Source organism: Paraphaeosphaeria sporulosa (assembly GCF_001642045.1).
Source record: "Paraphaeosphaeria sporulosa strain AP3s5-JAC2a unplaced genomic scaffold CC84scaffold_5, whole genome shotgun sequence".
Classification (NCBI taxonomy): Eukaryota; Fungi; Ascomycota; class Dothideomycetes; order Pleosporales; family Didymosphaeriaceae; genus Paraphaeosphaeria; species Paraphaeosphaeria sporulosa.
Window position 1 is genome coordinate 2,771,737 of NW_017253364.1, and position 17,057 is coordinate 2,788,793.

Below are 17,057 nucleotides of genomic sequence, written 5' to 3' on the forward strand. Positions count from 1 at the left end.
ATACCCGGATGAAGCATGCATACTGCTTTGGATGATGGGATGGAACGTGCGAGGATGTATATGCTTGAATGTTATATGGTACATGCCGGTTATGGGCGAATGCTAGTAGTCTATTGCACATCCCCTGGTATACATATGGTACAAGAATCCAAAAGGCTACCACAGACAGTATTGTCGCTGCGCGGTGATTGGCCGATCGGGAAGGGGCAGCCAGAGCGGCTTGTTCGCGCGCTTCTTCTTGATCTCGTCGGAGACACGCATGCGTGTCTTCTCTTCCTTGAGCAGGACGTTGAACTCTGGGACATGGTTAGCACTGCGACAGGTTGAAAAGCGGACATGGAAAGACTTACTCGCTGACCGGTGGGTCAGCATGTTGATCCTTCCTCGCGCCCTGAATTCTGGACTCTTGAATTCCGGCCCCTTCGACGCCCACGCTTGGTCGATGTACATCTCTGTTGGATCCGTAACAGTCTTCTTGCTTCCATCCCTCAGCTCGATGACGGTGCCCTTCTCATTTGTCTCCCTTCTCCTCGTTCCGTCAGCAAGGTACACTGTGGTCCTATCCGCCTTGTTCATCTTCCCCACTCTGATCAGCGCAGCCTCTTTCTTTGCAGTTTCCGGATCGACCGCAGCACCAAGACCCATTCCACGCGCCGCGATGGCCTCATCGCGCGCAAGCTGCAGCCCCTTGACGATGTCGCGGGCGACGCGCTTCTTGGAGAAGCGCAGCTGGATGAGGGCTTCTTCGACCGTCTTGCCGGCGATCTGGTGCATCAGCCGCGTCATCTTCTTCAGACTCGTCGGGAGGTCCTGTGATTTGTACACCATCTCCCTTTCTGTGCGCTTCAGGCGGAGTGTCTTGCCCTCGCGTCTTTTCTGTAGGCTCTTGATGACCAGCTGGCGCTCGTATGCCCGGCGGGCGGAAGGCAGGGGGTCGAGCTGTAGAGCGTGCAGCTGCTTCTCCTTCTCGATATTCCTTTCGAGGTCCCTTTTCGCGTTCTGCGCTTTCAGAGCCTCGAGCTCCTCGGGGGTCATGCCCATGCGGTAGCCGGGGACTTCATATTCCTTCTTGAAAAGACCCGTCTTTGAGAGGCTCCCGGGCTGGGGCAGGGGGCGCTCGGGCTTTTCATTTGGCTTGCGCTTTGCGAGGTACTCTTCCAAGATCGGGTTCGAGAGGTCGACATCTTTCTGCTCAGCAGACCGGGCGGAGGAGTTGGTGAAAGCACGGCTCGAGGACACCCAGTAGGTGGTGCGCGGTCGGAAAGTAGCGACGCAGGACTGCCCGAGCCGCCGGGCGGGTATTCGTGAAGTCATTGGGATGTGCGGCGCCCCAATGGGTCGGTGTCGATGGACGGTGCTGCTGAGGTGTGGTATACCGTCCAGGAAATTCTGAGGACGGCGCTAGCGAGGCGCGTGCAGGGGTCGCGATGGAGAGTCACATGACCATGCAGATCATCATCTGATGCCGTTCAACGGCGCGCTCGGCTTCCCTAACCTGCAACAAGCGCAAAACCTCTGCGTGTGCTGGACAGGGTCTCTTCAGTTCCTGCCTCTTGCGCGCACCCAAATCCACGAGGGGAGACGTTGTGTTCGGTTCCAGTTCGCACCAGATCAGATTGGCGAGGCGGCTGCAAGCTGTGCCGTCATTAGCTAAAGAGGACCCGCACTGCCGAAGCCCTAGCTTGACGTGTTTGATTCTTCGTTCAGACCTGCCGAGACTATTCGAGTCTTTGGCGCTGCTGCCTCTAGCTCATCGCTCGCCCAAGTCTCCTCCGAGTCCCAAGCTGAGCTTCTTCGACGCGATCCCAGCCCGAGTCCATGTTGCTCACCGTGAGCGCCGTCCGCTTCACTTTCGACCCATAACGGTCCCTGCAGCAGTGCAACGGCACTGAGTACCACTAGTCGCATTGGCGGGCGCGGAAAAGTAATTACAGCATCGACTGGAAGGGCGCGCAATCGAGCGCGAGCATATAGGGGATACCGCGTAGAAGGAGAAGAGGGCATCATGGACATCAACTCGCTGCTGTCGCCGCAGGACTCGCCGGCGCAAGAGACGCCTCCGCCGCCTCCAGCGCTGGGGTCGCCGTCGATACAGTCGTCGGGGAAGCGCGCAATACGGCAGATTCCCTCGCGCACCCCGTCGGGACTCAGCCAGCAGCTCACATCCTCGCCGCAGCCGCACATGTCCTACCACCAGCACAAGCAGCCCTCGCCGGGCGTTGCCTACACCAATGGCACCCGTCCCATTCACAGCGCCACGAGCACGCCGCCAGAACGGCCTGTCCATTCTCCGCGCGACGCACGCATGACCCCGCCGAACCCGTTGCTTCGATCGACTCCTGGCATGGACACTTTGGCGGATCTGGCGACTATGCAGCATCAGCACCAGCAGGCTGCAAGGCAGCACACTGTTGCGCAGAGACCAACGTTTAGGTAGGTCATAATTCTTGTATTGTTTCGGTAAAGCCTCGTGTTGCCGTGCGAAGGGACACAAGCGATCGGTGAAGCATCCCTTGAGAATCCTCTCGAGGGCTCGTGCAAATCACGCGTCGGTCGCGGTTGCCTGCATGCGTAGTCCCAGCATTATTTGATCATTCCACTCACTAACACTGTTTCCAGTCTCCAAAACATCCCCCGCACCATCTCCGGAGGCTCAACAACCGACATTAGCATGGGCGAACCCTCACCAAAGATCCGCAGCTTTACGGCGCGCGCGCTCGCCCCAGAGCACGTTGATTACCTGACGCAACTGGACAAGTCGCTGAGCGAGAACCCGCTGGACTATTACAGCCATGTCAACTTTGTGACTACGCTCCACCAAGGATTTCAGTACCACATGTCCGCAATCGACCCCGGCAATCCCCAGTCGTATGAGTTGTTGTCAGTCCTTCAAGAGGCGGGTGCGAGCATGGCCAAAATGTATCCGCTCGGGGAGACCCTGTGGACGTACCGACTCGAGGACGAAAAAGCACTGGCTGCCAATGTGGAAGACCGCATGGCTGTGCTCGAGCTGTACAAGATAGCGACACAGGACGAGCCGTCCAGTGCTCAAATATGGGTAGCATACGGCGAGTACCTTAGCCACCTACTAGCTTGTTCTTGGGAGCAACACCCACCAGAGCAGTGGTCGGAAGAAGAAAGAGCCATAGGTCGCGAACTCTTTACACCCGTGCTGCTCCAAGATGTTTGGCGACAGGGCGCAGAGAACGTAAAGTACAACCTCCAAGACAGCAGCCTTGTATGGGACCGCTACATCCAGTTTTTGCAAGAAGACCTTGAAAGGAGCGCGTCGAACCAAGAAAAACAGGACAAAGCGATGCGCATAACTGGGATCTATCGTGAGCGACTTGGCCAGCCGCACGCGACCTGGGGCGAGACCTTATCAAAATATGCCTCGTTCATCTCTCGTATCGGTGGAAACGCTGAAGAAGCAATGGAGCAAGCCATCCAACAGAACACCCATATTAAGCAGCAATACGCCAACCGCGAAGAATTCGAATTCAAGCTACTCCAGGCTACTCAAGCGGGCGATAGAGACGCCGAATACTACGCACTGACCCGGTACCTGAAATGGGAGAAAAAGACAATGGGGGTTTACAGCTTTCCCCTGGTCAATGCCTTGTTCGAGCGTGCCACACTCCGCTTCCCCGTAGACTCCAACCTGTGGGAAGACCACATTGAGTTTTTGATATGGCAGAAAGATCGTTCAGTTGATCTTTTGGGCGTTCTCGAGCGCGCCACCCGCCACTGCCCATGGTCTGGGTCTTTGTGGTCGCATCGCATACTGACATTAGAAGCCGAGCACAGGGAGTTCAACGAGATCGAAGGTATTAAGCATACCGCTACTCGGACCGGTCTGCTCGAGCACTCCGACATAGAAGAGCTTATCAAAGTCCAAATCGCCTGGTGTGGTTACCTTCGGCGCAGAGCTTTCGATGTAAGCGCGTCAGAAGACGATGCAGATATCGCCGAGGTTGGTATCCGCTCTGCTCTGGAGCTCGTTCGCGAAGTCGGGATGAAGAAGTACGGCAGAGACTGGCCTGGCGACTCGAAATACCGCCTGGAACGCATTCACATCAAGTTTTGGCTCCAACGGGGCAACCCAGAAGAGGCGCGCCATATCTTTGACAGTCTCGTGAATCACCACAAAGATTCGTATGACTTCTGGTACCGGTACTACATCTGGGAGATGGTTCTGTGGGCCAACCACGCGATGCGGGATAAGAGCAATGAAGGCCAACAGCTCCTGGCGCCGACACGGGCGACAGCTGTTCTTGAGCTCGGGATGGCGCAACTGCATACAATCGATCAACCCGAGCCTCTGATTGAGATGTACGTCAACCACTGCGAGCAGCACGAGACCGTGCTCAAGGTGCGCAGCGCGCAGATTGAGCGACGGCGAGCAGAGCGTATTGTTGCTATCAGGAAGCAGAAAGAAGAGGCCGCAGCGGCGGCGAGTCGACCCGAGCAGCAACAGCAGAATCATGTTACAGACAAGACCGGCAAGCGAAAGAGAGAGGATGTTGCTGATGCAGATCCTGCCTCGAAGAAAACGAAACCGCTCGAGTCCAACGAAGCGCCAATCGCAGCAAATAATGATACCAGGCAGACGAGCGAGGCACCATCTGATGCTGGCTCCGTTGCCCAGAAACGTGACCGCGAGAATACGTCCGTTATTGTGCAGCGACTCCCCCAAAGCGCGACACAGACCAAGATTCGCCAGTTCTTTAGCGACGCCGGAACCGTGCGCAACGTGACAATGAAGCTTGAAAAGGACAGCATGACCTCGATTGTTGAGTTCGAAAGTCCAGAAGAGGCAGACTATGCTCTGACAAAGCAAGCCAAGGGGTTCGAGGGTCATGAGATCACCATCAACCGCGGTCAAAACACTACGCTCTACGTCGCGAACTATCCTGCTCACGCTGATGAGCCATTCATTCGCAAGCTCTTCGCAACATTCGGAGAAATCCTGAACGTACGGTTCCCTTCGCTCAAGTACAATACCCACCGCCGGTTCTGCTACATCCAGTTCGTCAACGGCGACGATGCCATCGCAGCCACGAAGCTGGACGGTACGGATGTAGAGGGATTGAAGATCATTGCGAAGATCTCAAATCCGAACGCGAAAAAGAAACGCGACGGTGCAACTGCTGAAGGACGTGAGGTTTACGTCTGGAAGCTCAACTTCAGAATCAAGAAGCGCGAGATCCAAGAAGCCTTTGCGCAGTTCGGCAAGATCGACCGAGTCAACATTCCCACCTTGGTAAACGGAAACAACAAAGGCTTCGGCTATATCGTTTACGAACGGAAAGAGGTACGTAGTTGCGGTTGTGCATAGCATATCCCTTGTTTTGCTGGGACTGGACGTTGCTGACATGACGTATAGGATGCAGACGCAGCGGTCGCTGGTATGAACAGCAAAGACTTCTGGGGAATGGAACTCAAGGTGGAGATCGCTCATGATCGCGGAGACACGAAGCCGAAGGTCAAGTCAACGATCGAAAATGCGGCATCTCCAGCAAACCAAGACGCAGCAACTGGTAAACAAGACACAACGGCGGGCACAAAAGGAGATCGAACCATCGCCCTTCTCAACGTGCCAGATACAGTGAACGACGTCCGCATCAAGACGCTCGCCGAACCTTATGGGTACAAGAAGATCACTCTTATGCCACAGCACGGCGGTGCCACCATAGAATTTGAGACTGTGGAGCAGGCTGGTAAAGCTGAGATTGCCCTTCAAGGTGTCCAGTTTGAGGGCAGGAATCTACGTATCGGACGATACAAGGATCTCATTGCGCAAAAGGGAGAGTGGAAGGCGGGCAATAGCTTTGTGCAGCCCACGCGCGTGAACAGGCCCACTGCTGCTCGCGGCGGCGCTCGCGGTGGTCTTCGAGGCCGTGGGAAACCTGGGCTAGGGTCAAGGCCAATGGTGCCTCGAGCAACTGGAGAAGCTAACGGTGGAGAAGCCAAGAGCAACGACGACTTCCGTGCTATGCTTTTGGGTAAGGAGAAGGCGTCGGGGGAGAACACGCAGTAGCAACAGATATTTCGGCATTACTGGGCTTTTCAGCATTTAGAGGAGTGTTAAGGGAAAGGACATGGTGCATTATGAGCGGAGTTCGCCCAGAAAACGCAGTGCAACGAAAGCATCGTGGGCATGGGAACCGGTTCGCTGTATGTATTGTAGTAGAGTAATGGTAATAGTAAGAATTGCATTGTCTTCAATGCAATCATCTCGAATCCCACGATATCGTCGCCACATGTGTGCGATCGATCTTCAGACTCCATCATTTTCCCAGCTGATCTTGTCCCATGCACAGTCGATGACCTCGGGTATCTGCGTTACTAATTCGCCAAGCCATGACATCAACCATTTTTGCCGTGCACTCTCGCCGTCTCCAGCCCGCATTCATCGCCAATTGATGCAGCACCTGTAACAACACAATACAGAAAATGGCGCACGCACGTCTTGCCATCCGCTCCTCGAGAGCTCTTTTGTCGCTCAGCCAGCCAGCGCGATTCTTCTCCGTCTACGCTGCACGATGCAACGAGTTCGAAGCGCTGAACAAGCGCGCAAACGACACAGCCGACGAGTATCGCAGGATTCAGACATCCAGGCCACTCAATCCTCACATGACCAACACCACCTCGACCATCGCGAACGAGATGCCCAGCGTAGGCAAAGACGCGCCGCCCCCCGAGCTGGTCACGTCCGTGGACCCAGGCTTTGCGCCGAAAGACGCAGTACCTGAGAACACCGAGCGCATGACTGGCGGCACTCAAGGCAGCAAGAGCGAAGACGTCAGCGGGTCGAACAAGGACCTGAAGGGAACGAATGAGCTCGGTGTCGGAGAAATGGAAGGCGCAACCTTCAAGGTGGAGCCGCTGAGGCGAACGGGCGAGGATGAGAACACCATGCGGGCAAGGTTATTATGTCCGTTTCCTATCCCGTCCACAGCACGCTTGTCGCCTCCCTTTCTTTACTGAATGCGCTCGGGGATCGAGACGATGTTTGTGGATATGCGACACTTCAACATTACTAACAACTACTAGATCAGTGCCGCAAGAGGGGAACCCTCGAAAGTGAGCTTCTCATGTCCACCTTCGCCGATGCAAATCTCGCCACCATGACGCCTTCGCAACTCGAGCAATTCGATCTTTTCCTCGATGAAAACGACTGGGACATTTACTACTGGGCGACGCAAGAACCCACCCCGACGTCCATGGAGACGGCCGAGGGGCAGTCTGGAGAGCTGGCCACCGAGAACGCGAAAGGCCAGGAGCAGGACGAGCAGAAGAGGGCGCCTGCGAAGGGCGAATGGGCGCAGACGATCGGCACTTTCAAGCCTGCTTATCGGCCTGTGCCGGCGAGGTGGAAGGATAGCGAGATTCTTACTATGCTAAGAAACCATGTTACAAGCAGGAGTGCTGGTGGCGCACAGGAAGGAGGCTCCAAGGTTGGTGGGAAGGATCTGGGACAGGGAACCAAGGGAACCGGTGGTTTGGGAATGATGCCCAAGATCCGACATTTCGACAAATAGCCGCACAGGTCACTGCACTTTCTGGTCTTCCTGCATCATCCGCTGCTGTAATATAGTCATGTATCGCCATCCAGCCAATTCACTGTCTTAGCGTCATCAATCCAGCATCACACTGCAAATCATTGTCGACTACACCTATAGCAGAACAGCACCCGGTCCGCATCCAATTGTCCTGAACGGGTAATGCTGAAGCCTCGTGACGGATAGCTTTCCCGAAGCATGTATAAGCTCAGATTAATTCGTACAAGTCCCGGCTCTTATTGCAAAATAGTCCGGAGCCGGTGCAGCGCCATCAAGCGACGATATTAACGAGCCCAATCCAGGATCACGCATCAGGCGAGACTACTTCCCCAGACCGCGCTATGGTGCACGTTTTGTCCTGTCAGCAATCTACATGACATACCCGGTGACACTTGCACGTCTTGAAACAGGACCTCATTGGCGCAAGATCTCCCACATCCCGTTTTAACGATCCGTTTTTCTGCTAAACAATATCAACGGAGCAGACCTCGACGCAGAATAGTAGGAAGAGTGAACCATGTTTATAAGAAGAATGGCGAGACTCCATGAAATGGGGTGTCGCCATTGCTCCACGCAACCGTGAAAAACTTCGAACCGTGACCATCATGCACCTCAGCGTGCTGCTCGCGGCGCTCTTCGCCGCCCCCAGCCTCGCCGCCCTCCCCTTCAAAGGCGTAGACTGGTCCTCCCTCCTGGTCGAAGAAAAAGCCGGCCGCACCTACAAGAACCCGGCGGGCCAAGTGCAGCCCCTCGAAACCATCCTCAAAGCCTCCGGCGTCAATACGGTCCGCCAGCGCATCTGGGTCAACCCCTCCGACGGCAATTACAACCTCGACTACAACCTCAAGCTCGCGAAGCGCGCGCAGGCCGCGGGGTTGCAAATCTACCTCGACTTCCACTACAGCGACACATGGGCGGATCCCGCGCACCAGACCAAGCCCGCGGCGTGGGCGAGTCTGTCGACGGATGCGCTGGTCACCCAGGTGTGGAAGTACACGAACGATGTGGTGAATGCGTTTGCAGCGGCGGGGATCAAGCTTGCGCTGGTGAGCATCGGGAACGAGATCACGCCTGGCTTGCTGTGGAATACGGGGAGGCTGTCGAATAGTGATGGGCCGAAGACGGTGGCGAAGCTGCTGAAAAGCGCGAGTAATGGGGTCAAGGAGAGTAAGATGGATCCGAAGCCGAAGATTTTGGTGCATTTGGACAACGGGTGGAAGGCGGATACGCAGACGTGGTGGTGAGTGCGCTTCCTCCGGCTTTGGATCTGACTGAGCTGGTGTTTGACTGGGGGCTAATGTGGAATAGGTACGACACCGTCCTCAACTCTGGAGGCGGCTTCTGGACTGACGCCTTTGATGTTATTGCTGTCTCTTACTACCCCTTCTACAACTCTGCGGCAACCCTATCTTCCCTCTCTTCCTCCCTGAACACTATCTCCCAGAAGTGGAGCAAAGACATCATGGTCGTCGAGACGAACTGGCCTGTCAGCTGTCCGAACCCTGCCTACGCCTTTCCCAGCGACGCGAAGAGCATCCCGTTCAGCAGCGCAGGGCAGACGACGTGGATGAAGGAGGTTGCGAAGCGCGTCGCTGCGGTGCCTGGGGGAAGAGGAACGGGACTGTTCTACTGGGAGCCGGCGTGGATCGATAACGCGGGGTTGGGTAGCTCGTGTGGAAGCAATCTGATGGTTGATTCGAGTGGGAAGGTGTTGGACAGTTTGGCGGTTTTCAAGCAGATATAGGCGTTGGTATATATCAGGAACATGTATAACGATGCATAATCGTGTGCATTGAAACGGCTATGAGTATATGTCCATTTGATCACCGGAAGTCCAGATCGTTGTGAACCTTCTCGTCGACTCATCAACTGACTTGTACGACACAATGTTTGTTCTTTTCTTACTCGAATATCTTCGCTAATTCCGTTTCACAGGTTGTGTCTTCTCCTTTGGAGGTCAAACGGAGGATATTGCATGTTGGAGACGTAGGAGACTACTGTCATAGAGTGCGCATCGAAGTGGTCAAGAGGCTGCGGGCGAGGGTTCTCCTGATATGGTGTCATTACGGCGGTCGTCTATGGGCTTCGTTATGCGCGTGAGAAGGGGAACTCCTTAAGAGTGGATACTGATGATACGCATAGTTACACGAGATATTGAGAACAAGAAAGACCTAGCATGAACTGGTTGTTAAACTAATCCAGGCAAAACCTCCTACTTGCCTCCATCTTGCCTACCCCTTTCCGAGGAAAGGCGACGCAGTAGCTGAAGAAGAGATTAAATTATCACAAGGTGTAGACCAGACCGTGGTACAATCTCTCAGAACGGCTGTCAAAATGAATCAAACCCATTGTACTCGTAGATCTCCGCGGACGGATCATCGTCGTGACTTGGTACGCTTCCGGATGAAATTGCTCTTAGTTCTGGCTCCCCACCCGCGTTCTTGAACCGAGAGAGTGTACCCACGAGGCAGTATGATTACCCATGATAGGACTGAGCTGACCAGTTCTCTGAATGAACCATACCTGGTCATGAAATGTTTGAAGAGCAGCCATAAGATTATGATGCATATGAGCTGCGCCACATCAGTTAGCACGTCTGGCACAAGACTGCTGGGAGTGAGGAACTCACGAATGGAAATGCAGCGATGAAATACCTTCACGTTTTAGCAGTAGTACAGAAGCTGGGATAAAATGAAATGCCTTGCCATTTCAAAGGCGGGTTGTCACCAAACACGTCCACGTTCATCCCGAAGAAGCCAACCAGAAAAGTCAGTGGCAAGAAGATGAATGTGACCCAGCTCAGGCGCCACAAGCTTGCATTGAGCTCCATCGATCGCCGAGCATCGTTTATGCTGATCGATTTGTAGACGAGATCGATCATCTCTACTACGGGCTTTCTCAAATCCTCCTCGACATCATCCGCAAATATCCTGAGCCTCGATACGAAAGTAGATTGAAAGTCGTCACCGAGGCCTTGTTCGATAAGGTGAGTGCGGACATCGCTGGCGAGAAATATGAGTGTGTTTGTCTTTTTTTTTTTTTTTTGCAATCTGAAACTGTTTGAAGTACATCCAAAGCTTGGGAGCAATCTTGTCGTTATCAGGCTTATGGTATACGGCCCTGTCTAATCTTGCGCATTGGAAAACATACCAATTGATTCTTCTGTTTAAATCCTCTTCCAGTATGTCGAAAACTCTCTCCATCACACCCTTGATCAAGTGTATGTCGTTACGTGGGATTAGATGTAATCTGCGCATGCCACCCCAAGAGTTTTGAATGGGCGTCTTCATGTTGGTTGCGTCAACAACGAGCTTGCCAGAAGACACAGTCAGGCTTAGATCATCAACTACAATCGACGGCACCCTGCGAGACTTGAGGGCTGATTTCTCGAAGACGACAATCATGTTCGAACGACGCAATAGCTCTCACCAGTCTTCAACGCTCCTTAGCGTTGCAGCCAGCTTCCTGCTTTTTCTGGTTGCGGCTGAAGTTGGTCCAGCTGCAGACTTTTCTGTCGACCTTGCGGCTGCTGCAGTTGACGAATTCGATAGAAAATTACCAGCCGATGTGGAACTTACGTTCAATGTCGTTTCGTTAATAGACTCAATTCTCTCAATTCGAGGGAGATTGTACGCAGAAATGACTTCAGGCCCTGCCGTTGCCTCGTCCTGGAGGTGTGACTCAAACGACTTTCGGTACTGCCAATAAATGACCAGTTGTTGAAGCGTATCGGTATCATCGTCGCTGCTACTGTCGTCGCTTGCGTCGTCTGCCTTCTTATCGTGGTCTGGAATACTATGCAGCCAATGATTAATAGAAATAGCGCCTTGATTCACCTGGCGTTTCTTGTCTTTCCGCGTTGGATACAGCTTTGTTTTCCCCGCCCCTACACTCCAGATTCCAGGTTGAAATAGCGGGTTTCTGCAGGTGGCGAGCCATTTATTGTCATTATTGATGTCTCGTAATAATCTTGAAAATGCTTCTTCATCGTTGTGAATGAGTCTGTTCGAATTTTAGTTCTGCGTACAGTAAGAATGAGTATGTGGGAGATTGTTACACTAATTTTACCGCGCCGGGTGCCTCATCCCTATAAGCGCTCTAATACCTAGATCAGCTAGATCTATGTCGAAACTTGCAAAGTTCTTACTTCGAAAGCTGTCACAAGTCCTTTCTGGAAGTCAACCTTTCTGCAAATATCTGACTGGATCGCCTCCACTTCTCGCAGTTTATATCCTCATTGGAGCTTGCAGCAATACTGTTTCGGACTTACTAGACGAAAGGCTTACAGTATCGGTCGACAAGCTATTGAGCTTTTTTCAATTTCATGCAACCTTACCAGTGCTGTCAGCCTATAGCTTGTACATGGGACAAAAAGAGACGCGACACGCTCTGCCGCCATCGCGCCAGCACTCGTCCGTACCCTAACACTCGCGTTGTTTTCTTTGGACAACTCGATCGGTATGGAAGAGGCAGCAAAAACTAGATAGAAGTCGCAGGAACTGCAAAAAGGTAGCCCGACGTGGGGGTCGAACCCACAACCTTGAGATGCCGCGTAATCGAGTGATTTAGACCGTGAATACTTAAGAGTCTCACGCTCTACCGATTGAGCTAGCCGGGCTTCCGGATGTTGGATAGACAATTTACTAAGTGTTACATATATATATCACAATATAGAGCGGCGCTGAAAATTTTCTTTGTCGCACATCAGTTCTTGAGAATCTGCTTTTATAATGTGGGGTAGCGCTGGTGCTAGCTCAGCAAAATCAACCACAACCGAATCGTGACCTAACGGGGCTATAATCACGACGATACCAATAGACGGCCTAGGAACTTCAAACAGTCCTGAGTACGATTGGCTGGACTCTGATTAATGTTCCAACGCATGTTGCATAATACAACGTACATATATATTGGCGAGTGCGATTTTCTCTGTACTCCTCGCGCAGCAAGCAATAGTGCTTGCTGAACCATTGCCGCGCAAGTGCGCTACCCGATGCAGGACCTCGGGCATACGTCAAGGTCTCCATATTTGCTCGTCGTGAAAGAAAACACCACATCTCGACCCCGCACAGAAACACTGGAATATTAACAATACCATGTCGTCCTACACCTCCGAATATCCCTCGATACCCTTCGAGCCCGCATTCAAGAAGTTCTTCGAAGACTTCTACGCAACCTCCGATATTCCCGATGCGCACGATGCATACGTGCAATTTTTCACCAAAGATGCGGCGCTCATAATGGCATCCAAAAAGGCACAGGGCTCGGAAGGTAAATCGCGGCCCTGACGAGCCACCGAAGCACCCGCTCACTTTTGCAACCAGAAATCCTCGCGCTCCGCAAAGGTCTGTGGGACAAGGTCGCCAGTCGTGTGCACAACCCGATCAAGATCTTTCCGTATGGTCCGAATTCAAATGAGGTGATGCTGCATGGAACGGTCAAGTATGGGTTAAAGGCTGGCGGGGAGTCGAGTTTAGATTGGGCGGCGTATGCGAGGTTGGTCAAGGAGGAGGAGAAGGTCAAGATGGAATTCTATCAGGTGTATCTGGTCAGTTACAAGAATAGAGAAATGATTGAGATGTGCCGTCTGCTAATGATGCATAGGATACTGGTGCGCAGGCTAAGTGAGATATGTCAATGTAGGCAAGCGACAAAGTAGACTTCACTGAGCTAATTCTTCGTTCATTGCTTCTGTCCTGTGGATACACAATGAAGTCTGTACTGATCCTCCTGTACAAACAACCTGTCATCTTTTCATATTCTGGGTGGTCGTCGTTCTTCTGCAATGGAAGCTGCAGCTGTACCAGACAGGTGGGATTAACCCGCAACCCAGCTCAATCTTAAGGCTTTCCCATACTGATACTGCGTGCGTCCCTCGCACTTGCAATTTCTTGACTTGAACAAAGCGAATCGTGAGGGAAGTCGCTGTTTTCTCATATTGATTGGTAATGACGTCGTGCAGTACTACGTTTGCGGGGTCAATTCATACAAAAAGGGAAACGTCCAGCGCACTCCCAATTCCAAGAGTCTTGGTGTGAATACGACTTGTCACGCCCGTCTCTATTGTCTAGTAAGTATACATGCCACGCTGAACTCCAGCCGGCTCTAACGTTGACCAGCCGCAATTTTATCAAGACCGTTGATTGTTTCTCGCTGCTTCTGTGATTATTTCGCACCAACCATGAAGTCAAAACAGGCTATTCCATCGGCCATTCTTGCCATCCTCTCCACTATAGCTGCGCAATTCCCGACGACTTGCCCGGCACCGATAGTAGAAAATGCCAACAGCACCATCGGGGTCTGTCCAACAGACTTCACTATTATCGGGCCTGAACTTGAACCCGTCCACGAATCTACAAGGGCGCCTACTGGCCTAGCTATCGACCCGAATCTAGTTCTATACCTGACCTATCCTCGTAATTCTGGGCCTACACCAGAAAATGTTGTCAAGTGTACTTCCTTCGACACAGAGGAGCCGTGGCCATCCGCTGCCATTCAAAACTGCACCACTGGCCAGAATGCCAGCACTTGCTTCATCAACGTACAAAATGTCGTCTTAGATAACGTCAACCAGCTCTGGGTCGTCGATTCCGGTATCCCACCGGGAGAAAAGTCCGCAATCGAATACGGAGCCAAGATAATGAGCTTCTCTCTAGCTGGAGAGTTACTACGGACGTACATCATTCCCTCCGAGCTGTATTACGATAACATGAACGCAAACGATGTGCGCATCAACAACACACTTGGAGATGACGGCTACGCGTTTATCACCGACGAGTCAGACGCTGGGTCTATCCTATCTGTCAATCTAGCCAGTGGCGCTGCGAATCGCCGGCTCTTCAACACTACGTACACGCGTGCCGACGAGGGGTATGTGGGCGTGTACAACGGTCAACCCATATACAACTGGAATGGGACGCGTAAGTCCTCCATTACCACAGGTTCGGATGGTATCGCGTTGGCATCGGGAAACGTGTACTGGGGTGTACTTGCGTCGCGCCGCTTCTACTACATCTCCCAAGCCGCAGTCATCGACAATTCAATCTCAGACGAGGATCTACTGGCCTACGTACAGGACCCAGGACAGTGTGGTACCGAGCAAGCAGGTCTCACAGCCGATGACAAGGGCCGTGTGTACATTTGTGCGAGCGAGCACAACGCGATCTTCTACGTCGATACGCTACAAGCTGCGGTTAATGAAATAGTGAATGGCGTTCCACCTGGTAGCTCGAATGCCTTAGAACCGGTGCCGGCGAGAGACTATGTCGTTAAGACGTTGGTGAGGAATGCGTTGATACAGCATGCGGATAGCGCGGCGATCTGGGATGGTTGGCTGTACTTCTGCACGAATCAATTGGAGTTGAGCGCCGGTAGGCAGTACAACAATGTCGATGCGAGAAGGGGACCCTTTAGGTCGTACAGAGTCTGGATTGGCGCTGGACCTGCGGTCTGAGAATTCAAAAACGCTGAGGATCAATATCAATCTTCCTTTGATGGCTGGGTCAATGGGCTTGCGAACGCAATCAAGTTTGCCGAATGCATTGGTAAAGGTTTACGTAAATCAACTCATCGTTTAATGCAGGTGAACATGCTCAAGGGGCGCGGAGTCCACCACACTCTCGAGACTTGAGACTCGAAGACTTCATTTGGATTGAATTAGTTCACGTTGATGAATGGAGACTTCAAGTGAAGAGAGCACCCACCTGTGAGGGAGCTCCGCTTTGGTTGTCTCAAAACAGGCTTAGCGCATTGTGGCGCGTGCGGACGCCCAAGCCCATCAACTGCGGTCGTCATGGCATCAAACTGTCTGCCTACACTCTCTCACGCTCCCCATTATCGAACGCCTGAATACTTCTCGCTCACCGCACGAAATTACACACATATCTTCGAACCCGCTACTCGCGCGCCTACCGATACCCAGCCCGCCATGGCGGACGCATCTTCACAGCCGAAACCCAGCAGCAGCGTCAAGCTGGTGCTGCTGGGAGAGGCAGCTGTTGGAAAGGTAGGTAATCACCTACGGAGCTGACATCTCGAGTCATACTAGCCTTTGGATTGCACATCGCATCCCGGGTACAATAGTGCACCCGGGCTTTTGCTCCGGCTCCGCGTTCCTCAGGGACTTCATGCATAGCTAATCGCTATATAGTCATCGCTGGTTATGCGCTTCGTCAACAACGACTTCCAGGAGAACAAGGAGCCCACGATAGGAGCCGCTTTCCTTACGCAGAAGTGCAACCTCCCTACGCGAACCATCAAGTTCGAGATCTGGGATACCGCTGGCCAAGAGCGCTTCGCCTCTCTAGCGCCCATGTACTATCGCAACGCGCAGGCCGCACTGGTCGTCTACGATATCACGAAGCCGTCTTCTCTCACAAAAGCCCAGCACTGGGTCGCCGAATTACACCGCCAAGCGTCGCCTGGCATCGTGATTTCGCTCGTGGGGAACAAGTCCGATCTGGCGGCGGCAGCGGGCGAAGAGAGCCCGGAAGACGCCGACGCCGCACCGGCAGCAGAGGGCGAGGAAGCGAACGAGGATGATGGCACAGACGCGAGGAGAGTTCCCACCAAGACAGCGAAGACATACGCGGACGAGGAGGGCCTCCTGTTCTTCGAGACGAGTGCCAAGACTGGACAGAACGTTGCAGAGGTCTTCACGGCAATTGCGAACGCTATTCCCGAGACGAGCCTCAAGGGCCCGCGAGGTGTTGGCGGACAGACAAACCTCGGCGGCAGGCAGGAAGAGGCGCGGGTGAACTTGGGCGCAACGCCGCAAGGTGCAAAGGAGGGTTGTGCGTGCTAGTTGTGGATAATGGTTGGGTCGGGCGATGAACAGCTGACTGTGTTCTTACCAGAAGGTTCTCTGCAATAGTACTTGCTCTTGGTCTGGTTTTGGTTTGTCGATCAGTTCATTCCTACTCTTTTATCGCAGGAAATGATATATCCCGTGTCGCGATTGAGACTTAGGACGGTTCTGCCCTCTGGGCAATAATAATGACAGTGAAAGTCGAGACGCTCATGAACCCTGCACAGTGTTGCCCTGAGCTATCCGAATGCAAGCATACCACGAAAGATGATTCAATTCCTGGGCTTTAGTTCTACCAGTGTCTCACGTTGGAATGGGCGACGTCTGTCATGGTCTTCGAATAAAATGCTTATCGATAAACACAACGTTTGTGCCAAATTAAACACGCAGCCTGCAATCTCAATTCCTCAGATTTAGACAAGGCAGAGGTGGTCGGAAGGTAGCAACCATGGCCGTCACACGGTCGAGACCGACTGATTCACGTCGACGCGAATTGACATGATCCGACCACGGCGATACACGTGTCATTGCAATTACGGTGAGACTTTGGTGAGGTGGATTCAGGTCTGGACGCAACGGTGGGCTTCATTGTGCCAGGTGGATTACATAAACCGGCAGCTTCCGTCCTTGGCCAAGCAACCAGGATAAGTCAACAGAAGCACGATCATGATGGAATCTGAAAAAAA

General features: G+C 53.0%; 8 protein-coding genes and 1 non-coding gene across 9 annotated transcripts; 6 read left to right on the forward strand and 3 right to left on the reverse strand.

The window, feature by feature from the left end:
* Window positions 1–41: 41 nt before the first annotated feature.
* On the reverse strand, window positions 42–1,370 carry CC84DRAFT_1146498 (ribosomal protein L22). The gene is made up of 2 exons (XM_018176555.1): window positions 351–1,370; window positions 42–296 (listed from the first exon to the last, which is right to left on the reverse strand). Exons 1-2 carry the CDS (start codon window positions 1,312–1,314, stop codon window positions 157–159), a joined length of 1,104 nt encoding a protein of 367 aa, XP_018036766.1. The 5' UTR covers window positions 1,315–1,370; the 3' UTR covers window positions 42–156.
* A 189-nt stretch (window positions 1,371–1,559) lies between these two features.
* CC84DRAFT_1146502 (uncharacterized protein) lies at window positions 1,560–6,205 on the forward strand. The gene is made up of 3 exons (XM_018176556.1): window positions 1,560–2,433; window positions 2,620–5,314; window positions 5,387–6,205. The coding sequence occupies exons 1-3, from the start codon at window positions 2,006–2,008 to the stop codon at window positions 6,038–6,040; spliced, it is 3,777 nt and encodes a 1,258-aa protein (XP_018036767.1). The 5' UTR covers window positions 1,560–2,005; the 3' UTR covers window positions 6,041–6,205.
* Window positions 6,206–6,406: 201 nt separating this feature from the next.
* On the forward strand, window positions 6,407–7,641 carry CC84DRAFT_1164676 (DUF339-domain-containing protein). The gene is made up of 2 exons (XM_018178535.1): window positions 6,407–6,937; window positions 7,057–7,641. The coding sequence occupies exons 1-2, from the start codon at window positions 6,457–6,459 to the stop codon at window positions 7,542–7,544; spliced, it is 969 nt and encodes a 322-aa protein (XP_018036768.1). The 5' UTR covers window positions 6,407–6,456; the 3' UTR covers window positions 7,545–7,641.
* Window positions 7,642–8,170: 529 nt separating this feature from the next.
* CC84DRAFT_1187317 (glycosyl hydrolase 53) lies at window positions 8,171–9,309 on the forward strand (the record flags this gene model as incomplete). Its single annotated transcript, XM_018180921.1, has 2 exons — window positions 8,171–8,805; window positions 8,874–9,309. The coding sequence occupies 2 exons, from the start codon at window positions 8,171–8,173 to the stop codon at window positions 9,307–9,309; spliced, it is 1,071 nt and encodes a 356-aa protein (XP_018036769.1).
* A 667-nt stretch (window positions 9,310–9,976) lies between these two features.
* On the reverse strand, window positions 9,977–10,479 carry CC84DRAFT_763731 (uncharacterized protein). The gene is made up of 2 exons (XM_018187347.1): window positions 10,195–10,479; window positions 9,977–10,138 (listed from the first exon to the last, which is right to left on the reverse strand). Exon 1 carries the CDS (start codon window positions 10,444–10,446, stop codon window positions 10,222–10,224), a length of 225 nt encoding a protein of 74 aa, XP_018036770.1. The 5' UTR covers window positions 10,447–10,479; the 3' UTR covers window positions 9,977–10,138; window positions 10,195–10,221.
* Window positions 10,480–12,076: 1,597 nt separating this feature from the next.
* CC84DRAFT_t47 lies at window positions 12,077–12,183 on the reverse strand. The gene has a single exon. It is a non-coding gene; the product is annotated as a tRNA-Lys (tRNA).
* Window positions 12,184–12,457: 274 nt separating this feature from the next.
* CC84DRAFT_1120327 (uncharacterized protein) lies at window positions 12,458–13,417 on the forward strand. Its single transcript, XM_018175575.1, has 3 exons — window positions 12,458–12,836; window positions 12,890–13,113; window positions 13,170–13,417. The coding sequence occupies exons 1-3, from the start codon at window positions 12,662–12,664 to the stop codon at window positions 13,191–13,193; spliced, it is 423 nt and encodes a 140-aa protein (XP_018036771.1). The 5' UTR covers window positions 12,458–12,661; the 3' UTR covers window positions 13,194–13,417.
* A 60-nt stretch (window positions 13,418–13,477) lies between these two features.
* On the forward strand, window positions 13,478–15,056 carry CC84DRAFT_763737 (uncharacterized protein). Its single transcript, XM_018187348.1, has one exon. It carries the CDS (start codon window positions 13,747–13,749, stop codon window positions 15,016–15,018), a length of 1,272 nt encoding a protein of 423 aa, XP_018036772.1. The 5' UTR covers window positions 13,478–13,746; the 3' UTR covers window positions 15,019–15,056.
* A 436-nt stretch (window positions 15,057–15,492) lies between these two features.
* Window positions 15,493–16,368, forward strand: CC84DRAFT_1217630 (ras-domain-containing protein; the record flags this gene model as incomplete). The annotated part of the gene is made up of 2 exons (XM_018182914.1): window positions 15,493–15,570; window positions 15,715–16,368. The coding sequence occupies 2 exons, from the start codon at window positions 15,493–15,495 to the stop codon at window positions 16,366–16,368; spliced, it is 732 nt and encodes a 243-aa protein (XP_018036773.1).
* Between the last annotated feature and the right edge of the window lie 689 nt (window positions 16,369–17,057).